Genomic DNA, 19822 nt, shown 5'->3' with positions numbered 1-19822 from the left:
TTAATTAAGTCTTTTGAATCTGGTTTTGTTTCTCAATATATAAGCTCACTTTAATATGCTTATGCAAATTAATAGACATGGAAACTCTGGAAAATAAAATGAGGGAAGGTTCTAAAAGAAATTTAGTTGTAATAAATTGAGAATTTTAATTTAAAACCTACTACTCACAGCACATTTCTTGCATTCCTAAAGGTACCAGATATTCCTTACCTTAAGATAGACTAAGAATAATTTTGAAACTAAGTGGATTTACCTTTTCTTTTGAAGACATATTAAAATAGTCCTGCTGGGTGATACTATTGTTCTGTAAATTGAAGCAAATGAAAGGAATGGTTGGCAATTATTGGAATGTAGAGTATGCAGGCAATTAAATTGGACAATGCATTTGCAGGATATATTTTTCTGCTCCCCAGTTAAATATAAGATCACTCCCATTGATTCGATTTTGTATATGAAATCTAGACTCAATTTCCACAACAATGCATTTGGGATGACTAGATTCTACTTTGGAGTCTTAATGAAGATACACATATAAACACCTGAATCAAATGATATACATCTAACCCATAATATTTGAATTTTAAAATGAACTGATGAAAACATTAACATATTTTACTTTTTAATTTTTTTTTAAATTTATTTGACAGAGAGAGTTATAGACAATGAGAGAGAGAGACAGAAAGGTCTTCCTTCTGTTGGTTCACTCCCCAAATGACTGCTAAGGCTGGCACTGTGTTGATCCGAAGCTAGGAGCCAGGTGCGTCTTCCTGGTCTCCCATGCAGGTTCAGGGGCCCAAGCACTTGGGCCAGTCTCCACTGCCTTCCCAGGCCACAGAAGAGAGCTGGACTAGAAAAGGAGCAGATGGGACTAGAACCCAGTGCCCATATGGGATGCTGGTGCTGCAGGTGGAGGATTAACCAAGTAAGCCACGGCGCTGGCCCCATATTTTACTTTTTGAAATAAGTTTCTTACATATTTATTTTTAACAAAAGCTAAATATTGTGTAAAATAATTTTTGCAGGTGGAATAAAACTGATTTCATAATTATCTTATAAATGTATATCTTCCTTCTGTTCTTCATCTTTCAATTATTTAATTCTCATACAGTTTTTTAATATAGATAAATGAGTACATTTTTAACAATGTTGCATGGATACTAAAAATTTCAAGAAAGGCAATCCTAGAAAAAAAATCACAATATATGTTAGAAGCAACCTACCTATATTTGTTTTCATTTTCCTTTCCTTTCCTTTCTTTAGGCTTAATTGTAAAAAAAAAATGTATTTACTGATATTATCCTTTAAAAAATAAATGAAAGCAGCCACTCATTTTAAAAATAACCAAACTTCAAAGTCATTACATTTGCTGTTGTATTCCTTGGTCCTCCTTTTAAATTTTATTTTCATTACTGGGTTTTGCATTTCTATAACTTCAAACAACTTAGTTTCTTGAGCAGGAGCATATTTGGGGCATAATATGTAAAGAGGATTATGGAACTTATTTATTTATTTCTTGCCAAGAAGAATCTCAATATCAGTGTTTGGTTCCTAAGATCAGATTGCATGATATAAAATGGTTTCCCCAAATGTACAATATCCAGAAAGTGATCACTGTGGTATATCTATCTACCTACTTATCTAGATAGATAGACACAAACACACCATGGAATATATATATATATATATATATATGTAAATATGTGAGTATATATATGTTCACACCATGGAATATTACTCAGCCATAAAATATAATGAAATCCTGTCTTTCCCAATAAAATGGAAGCAACTGGAAGTCATTATTAGTGAAATAAGCCAGTCCCCAAACACAAATACCATGTGTTTTTCCTGATCTGTGGTAACTGAGTACCAAAAAAAACATAATGTGTAATTATTTGCATTGCAATCTGCAAAAAATTATTCCTGAGCATAAACTGCTGAGAGGAAATGGCTTAAGGTCTAAATGAATATAATTATTATCTTTATTATCTTGTAACCACACAGGAAATATTTAGATGTTACCTTGTCGTTGGTTCTACTTCACTGAAAGAAATTAAGAATGACTAACTGACCCAAAAAAATGTATATAGGTGGAATGGTCATTTTTCCATTCAATTATTATATATAGCTGTTGTGTATATTACCACTAAACTAGGGTCTTTTTACTTTTATTCAGTGAAGAATTAAGCCATTTTACAGTAATGTGAATTTAAAATGTTATCTCAAAAACACAAACAAAAGAAAGACAGACGGGAAGTGGAAGGAAGTAGGGTGGGATGGAGGGAGGAAGGAAGGGAATATCATTATGTTCTTAAACTTGTATGTATACTTTATATTGAATTGGTTAAAATTAACTACAATTAAAATTAAAATTTAAAAAAACTATCATTTTCTCAATTCTATTCCATGTGGGTGTGTTTTATGCACACTATATATTATTTTGACTGAATATGAATTATACTGTCAATAGACTTATGAAATACAGTGCTGATTTGAATGTTCATAAATTGATTTGCTTTGTGACATTTCCCTCTTTCAAACGCACTGAATATGTTTTATAGCTTCTTTTTTTCTGTCCTGAAAATTATTTTCAGTTAAATGCCAGTTACCAGCTTTTCTCAGTCAGCTATAGTAAAGAAAGTCTACTTCTGCATAATTTCTTGTGTACTTCATTCATATTAATGTTTGAGAGAAGAAACTAGACAAGACTGTAAGAAAATGTAAAGATAACATATGAAACAGGAGTATAATTAATCTAATTTGTAGCTCACCTTGGCATTTTACCTATGTGACAGAAATCTTTAGCTTTATCAAATTATTTTAGATGTGAAATATTTCATGAAGTTTAATGAACGTTTTTCTCTTTCTCAGAAAAGGAGCAAGAAATTCTACAAAATTTAAAGTTGATTTTTTAAGATCCACAGAGAAAGATCAAAACCTCAAACCAAACATGCCATGTTTCAGACTTTGTTTGCTAGTTTCGCAATCTCAAACCTATCAGAAAACCCAAAATATGGAGTCTCAGGAAAAGTGGACAAACTTGACTTTCAGGACACAGACTGGAAAACAAAATTTGAAGTTGTGCCTTATATAATCCATAGTCCTGTGAGATAAAATAGGCTTTTCAAAGAGGAATTGACTAGGATTAGAGAGACATATCTGAAAAGTTCAGTGAGGATAGGAAAGATTTAAGCTTTATTACTGACCAGGATGTGCAAAGTTGATTTTAATAAAAAGCAGAAACTACAAAAATGTAGTTATGCAAGTAAAAAATATATAAAACTCAAGGAAAATAAAATAATAAAAAATAGGAAACTGATATCTGAACTGTAGAGGTATTAATAATATCTAAATATGTATATGTATATCTATACTTACCTTTCTATATCTATATCCATTTAGTCCTGAAGCAGTGAGCTTACTTGAAATACATGCTTTAAATTTGATATCTCAAAGGGCTTTATTTTTCTGTTTTTCCTTTCTTATATAGCTCTGGTCAATGTTTTGCTTCATGAAGTTTGTGGAGAGATGGAATTAAAAGATAAGCTTACTTTGGTGAAAAATTTTGAAATCCATGCATAGTTTATTCATCACACATATTTATCATGAAATTTTTGAAGGCTTCTCATATTAGCAATTTGGTTTTCCAGTATAGTAGACAAATGACTTTCATCTAATTGTGCATTTAATGTGATGACCTCACATGTTTTTTCTAAACAAAACTTTGGCCCTGCATCCAGTATTTCATGCACAAAGATGTGAGGTGGTCTTCTAGTTAATGAAGTATCTTGTTTGGGTTTCTTTACTTCATAGAAAAAACTCATCCATATCTTTTGAAGTTTATGGTATTACATTTAACTAAAAGTGTACACTTCATCACAATCCCCATCCCTTTATATTCTCGCTACTCACCTTCCAATGAAGCTCACATTCATGGTGTAATAATTATGAATGATTATTAGGTGGTATGCACTCCATCATTCACTTAGATATTATATCTTTTAATCCTGAATCAAATCAAGTTACTTAAGTGTTCCATACCAGGGTGTTTTGTAGAAATGTTTGTATTACTATTTGGTATCTTATCAAAGAATTGGATTGGGCCCTTTACAGGAAACACCTGCATTAACACACACTACTAATTTCATCATGGGACTGTTATCTAGATTACATTGTGTCTTTTTATCAAAATGACAAGATGAATGTCTTTTATGTTTTTTTTTTAATATGAGAATCTGTGTATTTGTTTAAGCAATTAGATCCCCTGAACTCGATCTGCCTTTTTTTCCCTTCTTCCTATAGAAAAATGAGATACATATTTTGGCCCACTTTAGGCAGCTTTTCAAAGAAACTTTCACCTACATTTTCATTAATATATTTTGTCAGGTTACAATACCTGTATATGTATTTCTGTAAGTCTTTGAAATATTTTTAGAATAAAACAGCTGTAAATATACAAATGAATACATGAATAAGTATATGATGGAATGTGTGTGAAAACATAAATTAAAACTTCATTTTATGTATGAAGAAAAAAAGGTCAAACATGTGAGACCCAGAAGTCTATTTGAAAGTTTACCTTACATGAAACAAAAAACAGTATAGACTTTAGGATACAGAACAGAAAACCTGTTTTGGCATGCTCTCCAGGAATTGTTCTCTGATTTTGTTTTTTTAGGCATCACATAAATCATGCATTCCTCTTTACCTAACTTACATCTGACACAGAGGTGGGAATCTGAATCTCAAAGTTCCACACTCCAAAATACCTTTCTGTTTATGAAATACTCACAAAGTGAGTGATAGATGTTAAGGTTTAGCCTTCTTTTGTACACATATGTGGTGCTTAACCTAAGCAAAGCATAACACTCACTTGAATCTTTCCAGTTAAATTAAGGTAATAAAAATGTAATGGCAGCACTCACTGATTATTCTGAATTGTTACATTGTATTCATTCATTTGTAATTGCTAGCTTTTTTTCTGAATCCTTTCAGATATAAACACATTTCTGCACACTCAAGATGATCTCAAATGTCTAGATAGTACATATTTTTTTAAATCTAAAAATCTTATTATATGCACAATTTAACACATTTCTGTGAGATTTCCTTGTTGTAGATGTTAGAATTTCTGTGGATCTGATCCTTTGAAATGGCTGTCCCTACCAAGATAATGCCTTACCTCCATTTTTCATGTCTACTCTCCTATAAGACACACCTCAAAATTTCTGTGCAAGGTCCATCATGATTTAAAGACACCACAGTGATTCGCCTGGTGCTCCTTGTACTGTGAAACTTTGGTGTATTTTATTTGTTGCTTAATATGTTTCTTTCATTCAAATATGAATTTCTAATATTTCTCAAATGAGTTGTATGAGAAAAACAAAGTTGCAAGAGAACAGCTTTGTGTAAGAAGTTGAGGATTGTAGCTGAGTTTTTATATCAACTGAGTTTCTGGAACCTGTTTTCCATCTATCAAGTAAGAAATTTGGACTTAGGGATTTCTGAAGTCCCTGTCTGGTCTTAAGCAGTATTATTTTAAATTTGTACATACATATATACCTTAGGTTTTCTATATATACTATGTAATTAAAACAAAAACAAAAGGGGCTGACACTGTGGCATAGCGGGTAAAGCCGATGCCTGAATTGCCCACATCCCATTTGGACGCCAGTTAGAGTCCCAGCTGTTCTACTTCCAACCAGCTCTCTGCTGTGGCCTGGGAAGACAGCAGAAGATGGCCCAAGTGCTTGGACCCCTGCACCTACATGGGAGATCTGGAAGAAGTTCCAGGCTCCTGGCTTCAGCCAGGCCCACCTCTGGTCGATGCGGCCATTTAGGGAGTGAACCAGCAGATGGAAGACCTCTCTCTTCTTTCTCTGCCTCTGTCTCTTCAACTCTGCCTTTCAAATAAAACAATTTTTTAAAATAAAAAAGTCAAAAAAACTGCATGCTTCCTATAGCTTGTCCCAAGGGATATCTGAGTCTAACTTCTCTCTCTTTACCATTCAATTATAATTACAAGAAGAGTATGCTGAACATTTTTAGCTGATAATTAGCTAATTAACTACTATTTATAATAATTAGTTCTATTTTCTATTTAACAACTGCTTTTTTTTTTTTCCTTAAGGCATTTCCTTGTAGTTTAATACTATTTTTTTTTTTGACAGGCAGAGTGGACAGTGAGAGAGAGAGACAGAGAGAAAGGTCTTCCTTTGCCATTGGTTCACCCTCCAATGGCCACCGGCGGCTGGCACGCTGCGGCCGGCGCACCGCGCTGATCCGATGGCACGAGCCAGGTGCTTATCCTGGTCTCCCATGAGGTGCAGGACCCAAACACTTGGGCCATCCTCCACTGCACTCCCGGGCCACAGCAGAGAGCTGGCCTGGAAGAGGGGCAACAGGGACAGAATACGGTGCCCCGACCAGGACTAGAACCCGGTGTGCTGGCGCCGCAAGGCGGAGGATTAGCCTAGTGAGCCGCAGCGCTGGCCAATACTATTTTCTGACAAATGTTCCACAGATGTAACAAAACATCATTAACTCTTTCATGTTTATTGGGCCCTAAATGATGTTCTGTTGGTTCTCTCCGGGTGAGGAATCACCATGTACACTTCATCATGCAAAATGCTTCCAGGAGAGATGGAGGCAGAGTATGCACACTTGCATGGAATGGGCCTGAGGTAGTGAGCTGGCCTTGAATGTTAGATTTGGCTGGGTGCCCCTGAGTGGGTCATAGATTATACCCTGATGAGATGTTGGGAAAACAACCTATGAGAATGTGCACTGAATCTCCAAATGGCAGCAGCAGCAGGGTAAACCACCCATGGTGCTCCCCACTCAGGCTGTGAACAAGGGAGGCAAAGGAGTTAGAGGCCAATAGCCGAGATCAGACAGCACAAGCTTACACATTGGATGTCCTGGGGGAATGAGGGCAAATGTGTCTCCCTTAACATTGGCTGCCTTTAATCTCCAAAGGGAAAAGGGAGGAAATAGATTCATAGAACTTTACATTTTAAGTAGCTAGGGAGGATTGTGATTTGTCATTAGTGGAAAAAGGGGGTTCTATGATAGCTAAGTTTAATGACAAGGAAATGAACAAAGTTCCACACACTTGATGCTATGACTTAACAAACGTTAAGGACTCATATGACACAGTTGGATGTCTCCACATAGTGTTCTAGTTTGTCACAATAACAAAAAAATAAAAAATAGAACAGACACTGTATGGGTTACTGCAAATGTGGATGAGATTGACTGGTGTATCAGTGCACCTGTTCACTACTCGATGCTGGGAGTGGATTTATTCAAAGATGATGCAATACTGTCAAGACAGGAGCCACCAGAACTGGAAGTACTGCCATTCCATCTTTATGCCATTATATCTGCATGCAAATGACTGCTTAAATAATCTAGAATCTACATAAAGGTAGCTTTAATCAGTCATTTTCAAAGTGAGCAAAATATTAATAGGAATCAAAATGAAAGAAAAATTTTGCCACAATTCTGCTGTTTTTACAAAACAAATGGCCTTCCTTTTCACATTCACTAACTAAAAGTTCTTATATAAAAGCAAGAATAAATTGTATAAATTTCCAGCTCAAAGATTCAAACTATGTACAATGGTCTAGATTGTTTTGTAAGAATTCTCTATTTTAACACATGACTTTCATCATAAGGCCAATATTTATAGATCCTTTACTTCTTAAGTTTATAGTACTATTTTCTTAACTATTGCCTCCTGTTGAGCATTCACAATCATTTATAAAGTTTCTTGCCAATTCAGTGGACATGTAAAGAAACAGCCTTAGGGTTCAAATATATCCTGTGAACAAAAGGAACACACAGGCCCAGAATTCAAAAGGCGAATATTGCCTTAGACTTGAAAGATGTCTCTCTTCAACTAATCCATTTTTAGGAGACAAAGTACAGCAATATATTCTACAATATAAACATAGGTCATCAAAATGCAGCTTCTGTTTATGGACTGTCAACATATCTAATTCAATATTTTAAAGTTTAAAACTTAGAAAAAAGAAAAGAAAATCCTGAAAAGTTGTAATTGAGTTCTCATTAAAAAGGAAAAAGCATGATTTTTACTGTCCTTTCCCCAATATAAATTATGAAGTACTTTATCAGATCTGGGAATTAAGTATTGATTTTTAAAAGCATATTTAGACAATTCTGCCAAGAAAAGAAAACCATGTAAATTGTTTGCTATGACTATTCACTCAAGAACATTGGTATTTAACGCCTCTAACAAAGTATGGTACAATGATTACATCAATATTCAAAGTTAAATGATATTTAATTAAGTACAAAAAGTATTTAAGAGCTGAACACCAGGATGCTAATGGACAGAAACAGCTAATGCCTGATTTTCTCATTGCAGAATTCTAAAGAAGAGATATAACCATTGCATTTTATCAATAGCAATTGTTATATAAAGTTTATTCCTTTTAATGATTTTTCCTGCATTAAATGTCATTGTCTTTAATGATACTTTTAGAAAACTCTTGATGCAGCATATCATATGGAATGGACAATAGTTTTCCTATTTCCCTTGATAAAATTAGTCAGAGATCTTTCTGTACTGCAGAGTAGGTAGGCATAGTAATAGCAGAAAAGAGCTTTATGTAGGTTGAGCCTTTTTTAAAAATACAATTTATTACTTAAAAGAGTTTTAGATGTACAGATAAGAAGGTAATACAGAAAATTCCCTATATGACATATTTAGTTTCCTTTATTATTATCATCTTACATTATTATGTTTCATTTGTTGAAATTAATGAACCAGTATTGACGCATTACTTAACATCAATCTTACTTCAAAGTCCTTAGCTATTATACATTGCCACTTTTCTATTTTACAATGCCACCCAATATACCATATTACATCTAGTTACCATGTTCCCTTAGGATGCTCTTCTCAGAATTTTATTTTATGACCTTCACTGTTTTGATGAGTATTGGCCATATGCTTTGAATGGTATTTAATGTCATCTATTATAATTTTTTTTAAGTTTTCTGATGATTAGTGTGAGAGGTTCTGGGTTTTGAGGAGGAAGATAAAGTAAAACTCCATTTGTATCACATCAAGGATAAATATCATCAACATGACTTGTTCACCAGATTCATCTTTGGAAAATATGTTTCTTCATCCCCATGATTCTACTTAATCACTTACTGTTTCAATATGGACTCATGGGAGCCCATTCAGTTGGCTTTTATTTAACATACTTACATGAAGGGAATTTTTGGAGCAATTTATTTTTTTTTTCTACCACCACAAGATACCCCAAGGTCCTTGTGTATTTTCTTCCCCAGTGCTAAAATTATCCATTTCTCCAAGGAGCTCTAGGACCAGGTCTGCTTTTTGGGTGTAATTGTATCTGGACACTCTTAGCTGACAATTTTGGAAGATATTTGTGAACATACTAGGCAATGTTTTGGTTGGGTTTTAATCAATAATCAAATAAAACAGTGTTTTGCCTTACCATTGGTTGTCTTCTTTGGATTTTTTTATTGTAATAAGTAATGCATTTAAAGATGTCCTTTTTGGGGGCTGGCACTGTGGCTTAGCGGGTAAAGCTGCCGCTTGCAGTGCCGGCTTCCCATATGGGCACCAGTTCTCTGCTATGACCTGGGAAAGCAGTAGAAGATGGCCCAAATCTTTGGGCCCCTGCACCCATGTTAGTAGTTTTGGAGGAGGCTCCTGGCTCTTGACTTCCAGTTGGCACATCTCTGGCTGTTGCTGCCAATTGTGGAGTGAACTGGCAGATGGAAGGCTTCTCTCTCTTTCTGCCTCTCCTCTCTCTGTGTAGCTCTGACTTCCAAATAAATAAATAAATCTTATAAATAAATAAAGACATTCCTTTTTGTATGATTGATGTGAAATAGTAAATTATAATGTTCTATTGATCTCCAAATTGATAGTAGATGACAATGATTTTGATCAAATTTGTGTTAAATAAAAGCATACTATTCTTGTATCAAAATCTACATTGTTCAACTCCTTTTTCACATTATGCAGTACAAATTTTAGATTTTTAATAGATAAAATTTTGTACAGTTTAACTCTCTTTGGTTAGGATATTAGTAAACTAATATTTCATTAAAAGATGTAATATGAGCAGATCATTCAAACTTAATTAGTAAATTAATGCATAAAATAAGTTGTTCATGGTATTCCCGTGAGATTCATTTGTGGTCAATAGGAATTTACTCTTCATTTGGTCAGTTTTGTTTCTTCTTAATTTCAATTTGTAATTAATTTTAAACAAAATTTAAACATATGCTAATATGTTTTTAAAAATACATAAATTTGCAATAACAAGAAAAGGAATGAAATATTAGCCAAGTGATTTGGAAAATGCATTCTAAAATTTTTATTTTCTTGATGATCCATAAATTATATTCCAAAATTAAATATTTTTATGTTATGCCATTTTACCTCCATGATTATCTCTTTCCAATTGATTTATTATCATAAATATATTATTTTATAAAAAGATGACAGGTGTTTTTCCTATTTGATATAGCATCATCATTGATCTCAGCAATAAATCAAGAAATTATTGAAGTTGATAAGATTAAAATGTATTCTTTTCATTGGAATATTTCCATTTTCCATGAAAATTTATCATTTAAAAATCAGACAAGCATTTAAAAATGAATATATAGGTTGAACTTTAAATGTAGACAGGCCTTTCACATACCATAAGTTATAGTCCTAGAAAATATATCATAAATCTAATTGGATTCCTCAATAATATTAAAAAGCAAGTCTGGTGCATGACAAATTAGGGAAATGGCTCTAGATACCTTTTTTTTTTTTTTTTTTACAGGTAGAGTTAGACAGTAATAGAGACAGAGGGAAAGGTCTTCCTTCCATTGGTTCATCCCTCAAATGGCTGCCACACCATGTGCGCTGCGGCCGGCACACATCACTGATCCAAAACCAGGAGGCAGGTGCTTCCTCCTGGTCTCCCATGCGGGTGCAGGGTCCAAGCACTTGGGCCATCCTCCACTGCTTTCCCGGGCCACAGCAGAAAGCTGGACTGGAAGAAGAGCAACTGGGACAGAATCCGGCGCCCCAACCGGGACTAGAACCTGGAGTGCCAGCGCCGCAGGCGGAGGATTAGCCTAGTGAGCTGTGGCGCCAGCTTCTAGATACATTTTACACTAATAAAAACAATGCACCTTTAGAATAGATTATATGGTTTTGAAACATTTTCTAAATAATAGACAGCAAGAAGTATTTAAGTGTATTTAAGTGTATTATTCAAGCTTTATGAAAAAAGTTCTGAACTGTCATGGGGGCAGAATCTCTGCTATACTGAAAAAGCAGCAAGATGCATTGCCATGTGAAATTTGATGTGTATATTGAAATTTCAGTGATTTTTATTGGCAGATGTTTTGGCCACATATTTTCTGGGAACATAAATCTAGTTAGTTATGAAAGGTGTGATTCAAGTAAGGTAAGGGTCTTCAGATTATTAACATGTGAGAGATCGTGCACTAAACAAAACAAACTCAGAATTTCTTTTGCTGTAAGATTTCAGATAACCTTTAATATATGAGAATATTTCAAAAATTTATGGGAAAATGTAATGAAGATACGTTTTATTTCAGTGCAAAATGTTTTGCAATCTATCAATCTGTGCATAATGTTCTCATAATACACATTCTCCATATATTTTTTGAAAATAGCCTCATACAAATACGCCTCATGACTGCCCAAGTGAGAGGATCCCCCACTTAACTGATCAGGCTAATACAGTGTCATAGAACCTAACACTCCTAGTCTTACTTTTAGCAGAGAGAAAGATGGAGGTTCCTTCATTTAGGCCTACCATATACCATGCATCTTTACATATAACATTTCATCTTTACAATAATACCATGAATTTGATATTATTTTCTATTCAAAGGGTAATAAAAAACATAATATTTTCAAGGACAGTCCATTTAAAAACAGAGGTAAAATGGTGATTCTCCTATGTGGAGCCCCCATCACTCGTTCTGATCCAATAATTTTTGGAGAATTTTAGGACATATATTTGCTTTATTCGATGGATATTTATCAGACTGCAAAAGAGGATTGAGAACCTCTGGCAATCCACCATCATTATCTGCAGCAATCCTTCCTTAAAACTATCCCAATCCACTGTAGAATCAAACTAAATACAGTGGTTTGCTAGGCATAAGTAACAAGCCTTCTCCCTCCAACTTGTTGGGGTCACTGATAATATTAACTTTTCTCTTTGCTAAGTGCTTGAAATGTAAATCACACTAATTTTAAGTTATTTATATATCTTTGAATTACATATCCTTGAATAACTAAAAGCAACAGCTCATTTTGCTTATATTTGATTTTAACTTAGTATATACAGATACTTCAAATGGCTCACAGAAAATGAGATTAAACGGTTTTTATTTTGTTGCAAAACATTTTTAAACCCATGCATGTTTTTTTCATGATATTCATTTTCCATGAACTTTTTGAAGAGCCCAGTGTGTAAGTCCATACAGAGTGCAGCATGATTTAATGCAAGGAGCTTGAACTTGAGATCAAAGTGGTAAATTTAAAATACCCTCATTTTTACCAAGTAGCACTTGAACTTAAGTCACCAAGTCATGTTTTTCTTAATAAACTAGAAATCACAGAATATACAGGAAAAGTTGCCACAGTTGAGATCTGCATGGAGTTGACTTTAGACCTATGAAATCTGTATCAACTAAAAAGATGAATAATGTAGATAAAATTTTAAGAAAAACAATCTTTTTAAAGATTTTTAAGAAAAACAATTGCACAACTATATTGACATTATTTAGGCATTGCTGTCTTTCAAGCTATTAGATTCTTCCTCTTTCAGATTTTTCAAGGCTAAGCTGGAGTTTGTAAATTAGTATTAGGACCATGTTTTGTAAGGCACAGGTGTCTCTCTCACAATGATTCAATCTCAGGCCAAGCAGATCTTCCTAAACAAAAGCAATTCTCCTCTGAATTTCTGTTCCAGGTGTGGTAGTGTGAACCCAAGCTGTCTGTACTCAATGCATATTAGGGGGAGGTACCAATTCTATTCTGATTATGCAATTGATATAATAAATCAATGGTAGAGCATTTACTGAAAAGTCTCCCAGAATAATATTTGAAAATAATGTAAGAGTCTTCATTGAAGTACTGACGAAAGACTAGGGGTAACACAGATTGTAAATCACCAGAATGCAAGCTTCCAGGGGGCAAATATGTTGGTCCTTTTTGATCAGTATTGTGTGTCTTGTACCTAGAAGTGTATATGACTAATGTTAGGAGATAGAAAGACCAATTTATATTTGTTGAATAAAAAATACATACTGAAATGATGAAAGAATTAAGAATAAAGTTGTGAGTTTTTGTATACTGAAGAAAAAATGAAAAAATACAGACATTAGTTGGAACTTTGGGGAATCTTGAGACTCAAATATTTCAAAATTGATTCTACAAGCAAAGTAATGATTGACATAAATACACTTGGATCTCTCATGAGGAAATACATGCATTTGGGCAATTACATTTCACTATAATGTTTCATACTATGCATATATGTTTCTACAATATTTCTTTTTATATGGAATACTTAATTACACAGTATAAATATATTAAATTCATTCAGTGGTTTGTTTAATCAACTAAAAAAATTAGTGTATTTGATCATCCCCTGTGAAAACAGAAAAGGCAGACATCATTACCACTCATTCACAGAAAAAGAAAATCAGGCCTGGAAATACAATAATCTTATAGAAATATAGCACATTGACTCTGTAGTCCTTGTTCAGGAAGAAAATGTAGACAATAAAACACAAAAATAAAACCAAGATAACAATAATAATAACAATACAACTAATATATCTAGGTACTCAATAAAGTCCTTTCATGTTCTATTTCACATACTCTTACCAATGGAACTGTGAAGTCTCATCTAGTTTTAATTCAATTTCTCAGAAGCATGAACAAAATCTTAGTGGACTAAATGACTCTCACTAGGACATGAATCTAGTAAATCAAAGAAGTTGGACCCAAATCTGTACTTTTTCATATCAAATCACAGAGCAGAAAGCCTTGTTACCTACCATTTAACTTATAATCCTATGCCTGTATCACCACCTTTATGATTGTGCATGTTTAGATGTTGTACACAAGTATGCTCTGTCAATACATGTTTCTGTTATTATTACTTCAAATATAATTCTGCTCTACAATTTGCATAGCAATTAAGTTATTGTTTTCATCATACATGGTGGTGGGCCACCATCTACTAAGGATACATAGACCATGATATGACCTCTACTTAAAAGTTGGCTGCCCATTTTCAGTGAATGACTGTGATTGTGTGGCACATAGACCAACTAACTGTGTGAGAAAATTAACTGGTTGTTGACATACACCGGTGTCCACAGAAAGACAAAAATGACCCTGGCAGTGTCATAGAATTTTTAGGACTATATTTCTAGTCCATGCAAACTGATGGGAAACTTCTCCAGTGCAGTAATGTTTAGGACATCAGTGTTCTATTGTTTTCCTTTATGTCTCTTAACTTCTGCATACGATTATAAACTTTCCAAAGGATATTAGCAATGTGTGCAAGAAGCATACATATATACATACTCAGTGATTTCTCAAATATTTAGTTTACATGAATTTTAACTTAAATTTTATACCTTTCCTCAAAGGTTGAAGCAGTCCTCCTTCCAGAAAAGTAGATTATGCAGTGACTAATCCAGTCAAGCATTTAATGCCTTGTCTATAGAAGTACTTTAGTATTAATACCTTGATGTAAATGCTGTATTTTTCTCCAGAATATTTTAAATTACTGAAAAGCATAAAAGTTCATAATTAAGAACCCTGTTTTGTTAGTTGGATGGATTGTTGGTAGTTTGTTTGAAAGAGAGATAAGAGATGCAATAGAATACAATTTAGTTCTTCTGCTTCCTTACAGATTTTTGCTTAGCCCTCAATCTCTTTGATAGTTTGTATTCAGTGATGGACTTGGCTGACAAACTCACTGTAGAAAGGCAGATTTCCTCTGAGCTGTAGTTGGTTTCCATGGTGTTGAATCACCTATTTAAAAAATATGCAGGTTCTTGGATAGATACAGGGTAGTAGAGCCCATGCCAATCACAGGTCACTTGGGGCCAGAAGGAGTAAGACATTTGTGCTGCACATAAACAACACCAGACCATGAAATTTCACTTTATGCATTTTGGCTCCCATTTAGGAAAAGGAAATCTCATTACCTTGTGGCATATATTTTAAGGTCTCTGAATCATATTGGTTATTTTCACTTTGAAAACTACTTTTAAATGGATGATTGTGACTGCTTAGAGCTTGTAAAAATAATCAGATATTTGAACAAATACATCTTGGAACATCCTTTTCCATCTCCCGCCTTGATTTCCTTTAGATTTGGGGGATACAGGAAAGCAAAATTCTACCTCCAGGCATAGTCATTTCCAGCATTCTTAGATTTGTCTCTTTCAAAATGTATGACACACAAGCAAAACTCCAATTAAGTTAATAAGCATTAGAAATTGTAACACAGACTCATTACATGTTTGTATTGTTCACCAGAATTTTTTAAACCCCAGTGAGTAGAGTTGATTGCATCCAAAACAGGATATTAATGCTAGATCATATCTCAAATGAAGTATATTTTAGCTATGAAAAGAAGTGATTTTTTAAGGAAGTATGTTGGAATTATTTTAGCAAATAGTATGAATTACCTAATGAAATACGGACTATCATTATCCATAGTCTAGAAAAACATGTCTGCAGTAAGAATTCATAATTGGGATATTTTCTTTCCTTGAACTAGATGCCACATGCCTACAGAAAATGCAGTTCAAAGTGGCAAACTTTATTTATTGTAAAATAACTGTGTTGAAATAAAATAAACAACAAACAACTCCACTAAGTTCTGGATTTTTGTCAGGGGCTTGCTAACTGTGAATCAGAACTAGAATAGTTATAGAAGTGGTCCAGCTGCTCAGGAGTGCCTGACACTGTCTCTTGCATGTTCTCATGTTCTGTCCCTGTAGAGGGTTCCAGTTAGAAGCCCCACAGCTCCAGGCTTAGCTCTTGCTGCCTAAGTGGGAGGAGACCTGTGTGTCACATCTTCACCTGTGGCTCTTTCCGTGACACAGTCTGGTGGAGGGGATGAGGAGAGCACACAGACCAAAAGCACAGAAGTTGAGTAGATGGAAAAGAGTTAACAGCTTAATCCAAAGAGCCCAGAAATGGCTCAGTGCCCCCATAGACCAAATCTTGGAGTTGAGTGCTGTACATTTAGGTCCATGAATTGTCAACCCTTCTACTGCTCTTGCTTTCTGCTCTTTGGGCTGCCCCAGGACTCCCACGTTCTCCCTTCCAGTCTTGTTTTATCTGCTTCAGGAGCAAAGCCCAGAAGTCTCCCAGGGAATTAGCGTTCAGTGGTGGGCAAGAGGAGTAGACTGGGGAGCAAGTGGGAAATTTAAGTGCTCTTGGGCCATGCTACTGTCGCCTCGAACCCTCAGCCAGGAGTCAAAGCCAGACTCTACCCGTTTATAGTGGAACCCTCCGGACTTTGTGGAGGAATACAACTCAGAGATGGAAACTTGGAGGCTCAGGGCTAACCACCTCCAGCTTAGACCCGTGTTCCTAATGGTCCGGGTGTTCTACTCTTGACATCGCGCCGCGTTTGCGGGTACCCAGAGCGCAGGCTGCCAGGGACCACAGCTGCGGATCAGCACGGCTCGACTCCCACCCGGGCGGCTGGGTGATTTTATCCTGTCCCCCAACTCAAGTGGCTGTGGCGGTACAGACCCCACGCCCGGGATAAGGTGCCAACCCCAGACGAGCCTGGATCTCGGCACTCTTGTCTGTGTTCCCCCAGCCGGGATTGAAAAAAAACCGCCAACTGCGTCTCCCGGGGAAGCCCCGGCTCCAGCCAGGAGGGAAGCGGTGACGCGGCTCCCCCTTTTTCGTGGAGTCTTCCGTGCGCATTGACCTCCACCATCCCCAGCTCCTGCCCCCGCGCCGGCGCGCGCCGCCTCGCCCGGGACCCGCTGCGCCCGTGTTGGCCGCGGGCAGCCCGAGTCCCCCGCGTCCGCAGCAGCCCAGAGCGCTCCCCGGGGCTCACTCACCGATCCTGAGTACTTGCGGGGCGGACGGGGGGAGGACGAAACAGAGGAAATAGAGGAGCGCCCAGCTGGTGTCCGCGGTCCCGAGCCCTGGCTGGGCGAGGAGTGCGCCGCGCTCCATCTTCTTGGCTCCTTAATTCATGCCGACCACAGCAGCTGCCGCACGTCCGCGAGATGCGCCCCACTCGGGCCGGGTCCCTTCTTCATCCTCCCTGGATGTTCCGGGTCTGCACCCCGGGCGCTCCCCCACCGGACGGGAGGGAGGGAACCGGCGTGGGAACGCGGAGCCGGCTGGCTTCGCTGAGCTCGCTCGGGCCCCTGGCTCGTGTCGCTAGCCCATCACCGCTCCTCTTCCTCCTCCTCCATGGGCCGCACGCCGCCGCCGAGGACCAGCGCGCTCCTGCTGCCGGAGCCCGGAGACCAGGGAAGCAAAGTTGCTGCCTCAATTTGCGGGAGCGTCTCCCTCATCCGTCCTCTGGTCAGATGCAAAAGTGGAGGATTGGGGGTGGGGTGCAGGCGGAGAAGGAGGGGAATGGGAGGGGGGAAGGAGGACCCAGAAGGAGAGGGAACTGGGTGAGTTGGTGCAGGGGCTCTAGCGAACCGGATGAGCTCCCGCAGGTGAACTGGGGCCAGAGCCACACTCTGGCTTCTCTCAATGCTTGCCTCCCTGCTCCCTTCGCTTGCCCCACCCTTTATTTACCGGCCGCACCGGCCCCAGCGATCGAGACGCGCTGGCACACTGGCACACACACAGGCGCGCTCCTTCTGCCTCTGCCTCAACTTCGCGCTGTGCTGCTGAAAGTCGATTGAGCGCAGCATCGTCCAGTCGGATCAAATCTCACCCCTCACCCGTGGGTGGAAGCAGAGGTTGCCTCTGCAAGCCGCTGGTGGGTGGCGGCAGGTCCCGTGCACCTGCTAGGGGGTCTCAGAGAAGGCCAACTAAGGATTGTCCCATGACTTCATGGAAAATCACCTTCTTGGACACCAACATTTTGGAGAATACCAGAGCTGCTTTAACTCTGAGAAGGAGGAGGAGGAGAGGGTCCAAGACTTTCAGTATTCTAAGATTATAGCAGGTTATATACAGGTGCAGCACTGGGAAAGAGTAGCGTCCAGTGTCGCTGCTTTTCTTAATTTCCTTTGACTGTCACATTGAAACACTGGGAATAGGCTATTTTAAACAATGTAGGTTTGGAGACTATTTCTCTGTTAAAGGACAAGGACACATCCCTGGGGAAATCAGGATTTGATCATGTTGGCTTAATTTCCTCTGAGTTTTGTGGGAATGTTCCATATAAATGTTTGCTAGTTCTATATTAATATCTCTGATATTTAATTATTTTCTATAGATTTTGAAAAATTGATCTAAACTGAGTCAATTCATAGAAAAAATTTACAGGTAAATGAGCTTTGAGTATGAAATAATTATAAAGGAAATCTGACATATCTCAAAATTTGTTCATTCCACAAATACCTATTGAGAATCTTGTGTATGTTGCCAGACATTGAAGACCCTCTAGTGGGGAAAATGCACAGTTTATACTCCCCAGGAAGCTAAGCAGTTCATACTTCAAGTAGTATGTCTGGTTCTGTCTCCACTGGGATGAGCTTTGACAAAACAACATATCTGGGTATAAGAAGTGGGATTGATATGGACATAGGGATACATCTTGTGCATGGAAATATTGAGAAAGCTAAGAAGAATTAGAGACACATGATGGTTATCTGCAGAAATTTGAAGGGCTATTGTTAGAAGAAAATAACTCTACTAAGTGTTATTAGGTAAATGTGAAGAGATAAGAATGCTGTATAGAAAATGTAAAGTAATTTTCACCTCATTTTGAGTGGGTGTTTCCTAGTCTACAAGTTATCAAGCAATAGCATGACTTGCTTTGGAAAGGAGGCAAAGTCTCCATTCATTCATTCATTCACTTGTTCTGCACATATATACTTTTTGAGGTGTTGTGCCAAGCTCTAGAGACATGGTAGGGATATGATTGCTGTCATCAGGAAACTCATAAGAGTTTTACAAATTGGCACCTGTGTACATGAAGAGAAATAGGAATCTAACCCCATTTGGGAGCTTGAGGTGGCTTTGAGTAGGTGACACTTCAAAAATCAATGGATAGATACTTTATAAATGGTTGGCAAATATTTATTTTTGAAAAAAGATTATTTATTTGAGATGCATAGTTACAGACAGAGAGAAGGAGAGAGAGAGAGAGAGAGAGAGAGAGAGAGAGAGAGAGAGAGGTCTTCCATCTGCTAGTTTGCTTTCAAAATGACCACAATGGCCAAAACTGGGCCAATCCAAGGCCAGGAGCCAGGAGCTTCTTATGGATCTCACACATGGGTGCAGGGGCCCAAGCACTTTAGCCACCTTCCACTGCTTTCCCAGGTCATAAGCAGAGAGCTGGATTGGAAGAGGAGCAACTGGGACATGAACTGGCACCAGTATGGAATGCTGGCACTGTAGGCAGAGGCTTAACCTACTATGCCACAGCAACAGCCCCCAAATAATTTTTAATTATTTATTTATTTGAAAGAGTTACAGAGAAAGGGGAAGGAATGGAGAGAGAGAGAGAGAGAGAGAGAGAGAGAGAGAGAGAGAAATCTTTCATCCACTGGTTCACTTCCCAAATGGCCACAATAGCTGGGGCTAGGA

At 37.3% G+C, this 19822-nt stretch overlaps 1 protein-coding gene and 1 pseudogene across 9 annotated transcripts in view; both read right to left on the bottom strand.

Annotated features, from left to right (window-relative positions):
* The window catches only part of LOC133777041 (large ribosomal subunit protein uL13-like), a 77717-nt pseudogene extending 60697 nt beyond the window's left edge, over positions 1-17020 (bottom strand).
* Positions 1-17278, bottom strand: part of GRIK1 (glutamate ionotropic receptor kainate type subunit 1) — a 431016-nt gene extending 413738 nt beyond the window's left edge. For all 9 annotated transcript variants that reach the window (XM_062175682.1, XM_062175699.1, XM_062175691.1 and 6 more), the window contains exon 1: positions 17161-17278. In XM_062175682.1, the coding sequence (XP_062031666.1) occupies positions 17161-17278 (118 nt within the window). The remainder of the gene's footprint in view (positions 1-17160) is intronic.
* Positions 17279-19822: the final 2544 nt, after the last annotated feature.

Source organism: Lepus europaeus, chromosome 2, assembly GCF_033115175.1.
Source record: "Lepus europaeus isolate LE1 chromosome 2, mLepTim1.pri, whole genome shotgun sequence".
Classification (NCBI taxonomy): domain Eukaryota; kingdom Metazoa; phylum Chordata; class Mammalia; order Lagomorpha; family Leporidae; genus Lepus; species Lepus europaeus.
This window is presented reverse-complemented; position numbering and strand designations above follow the sequence as displayed.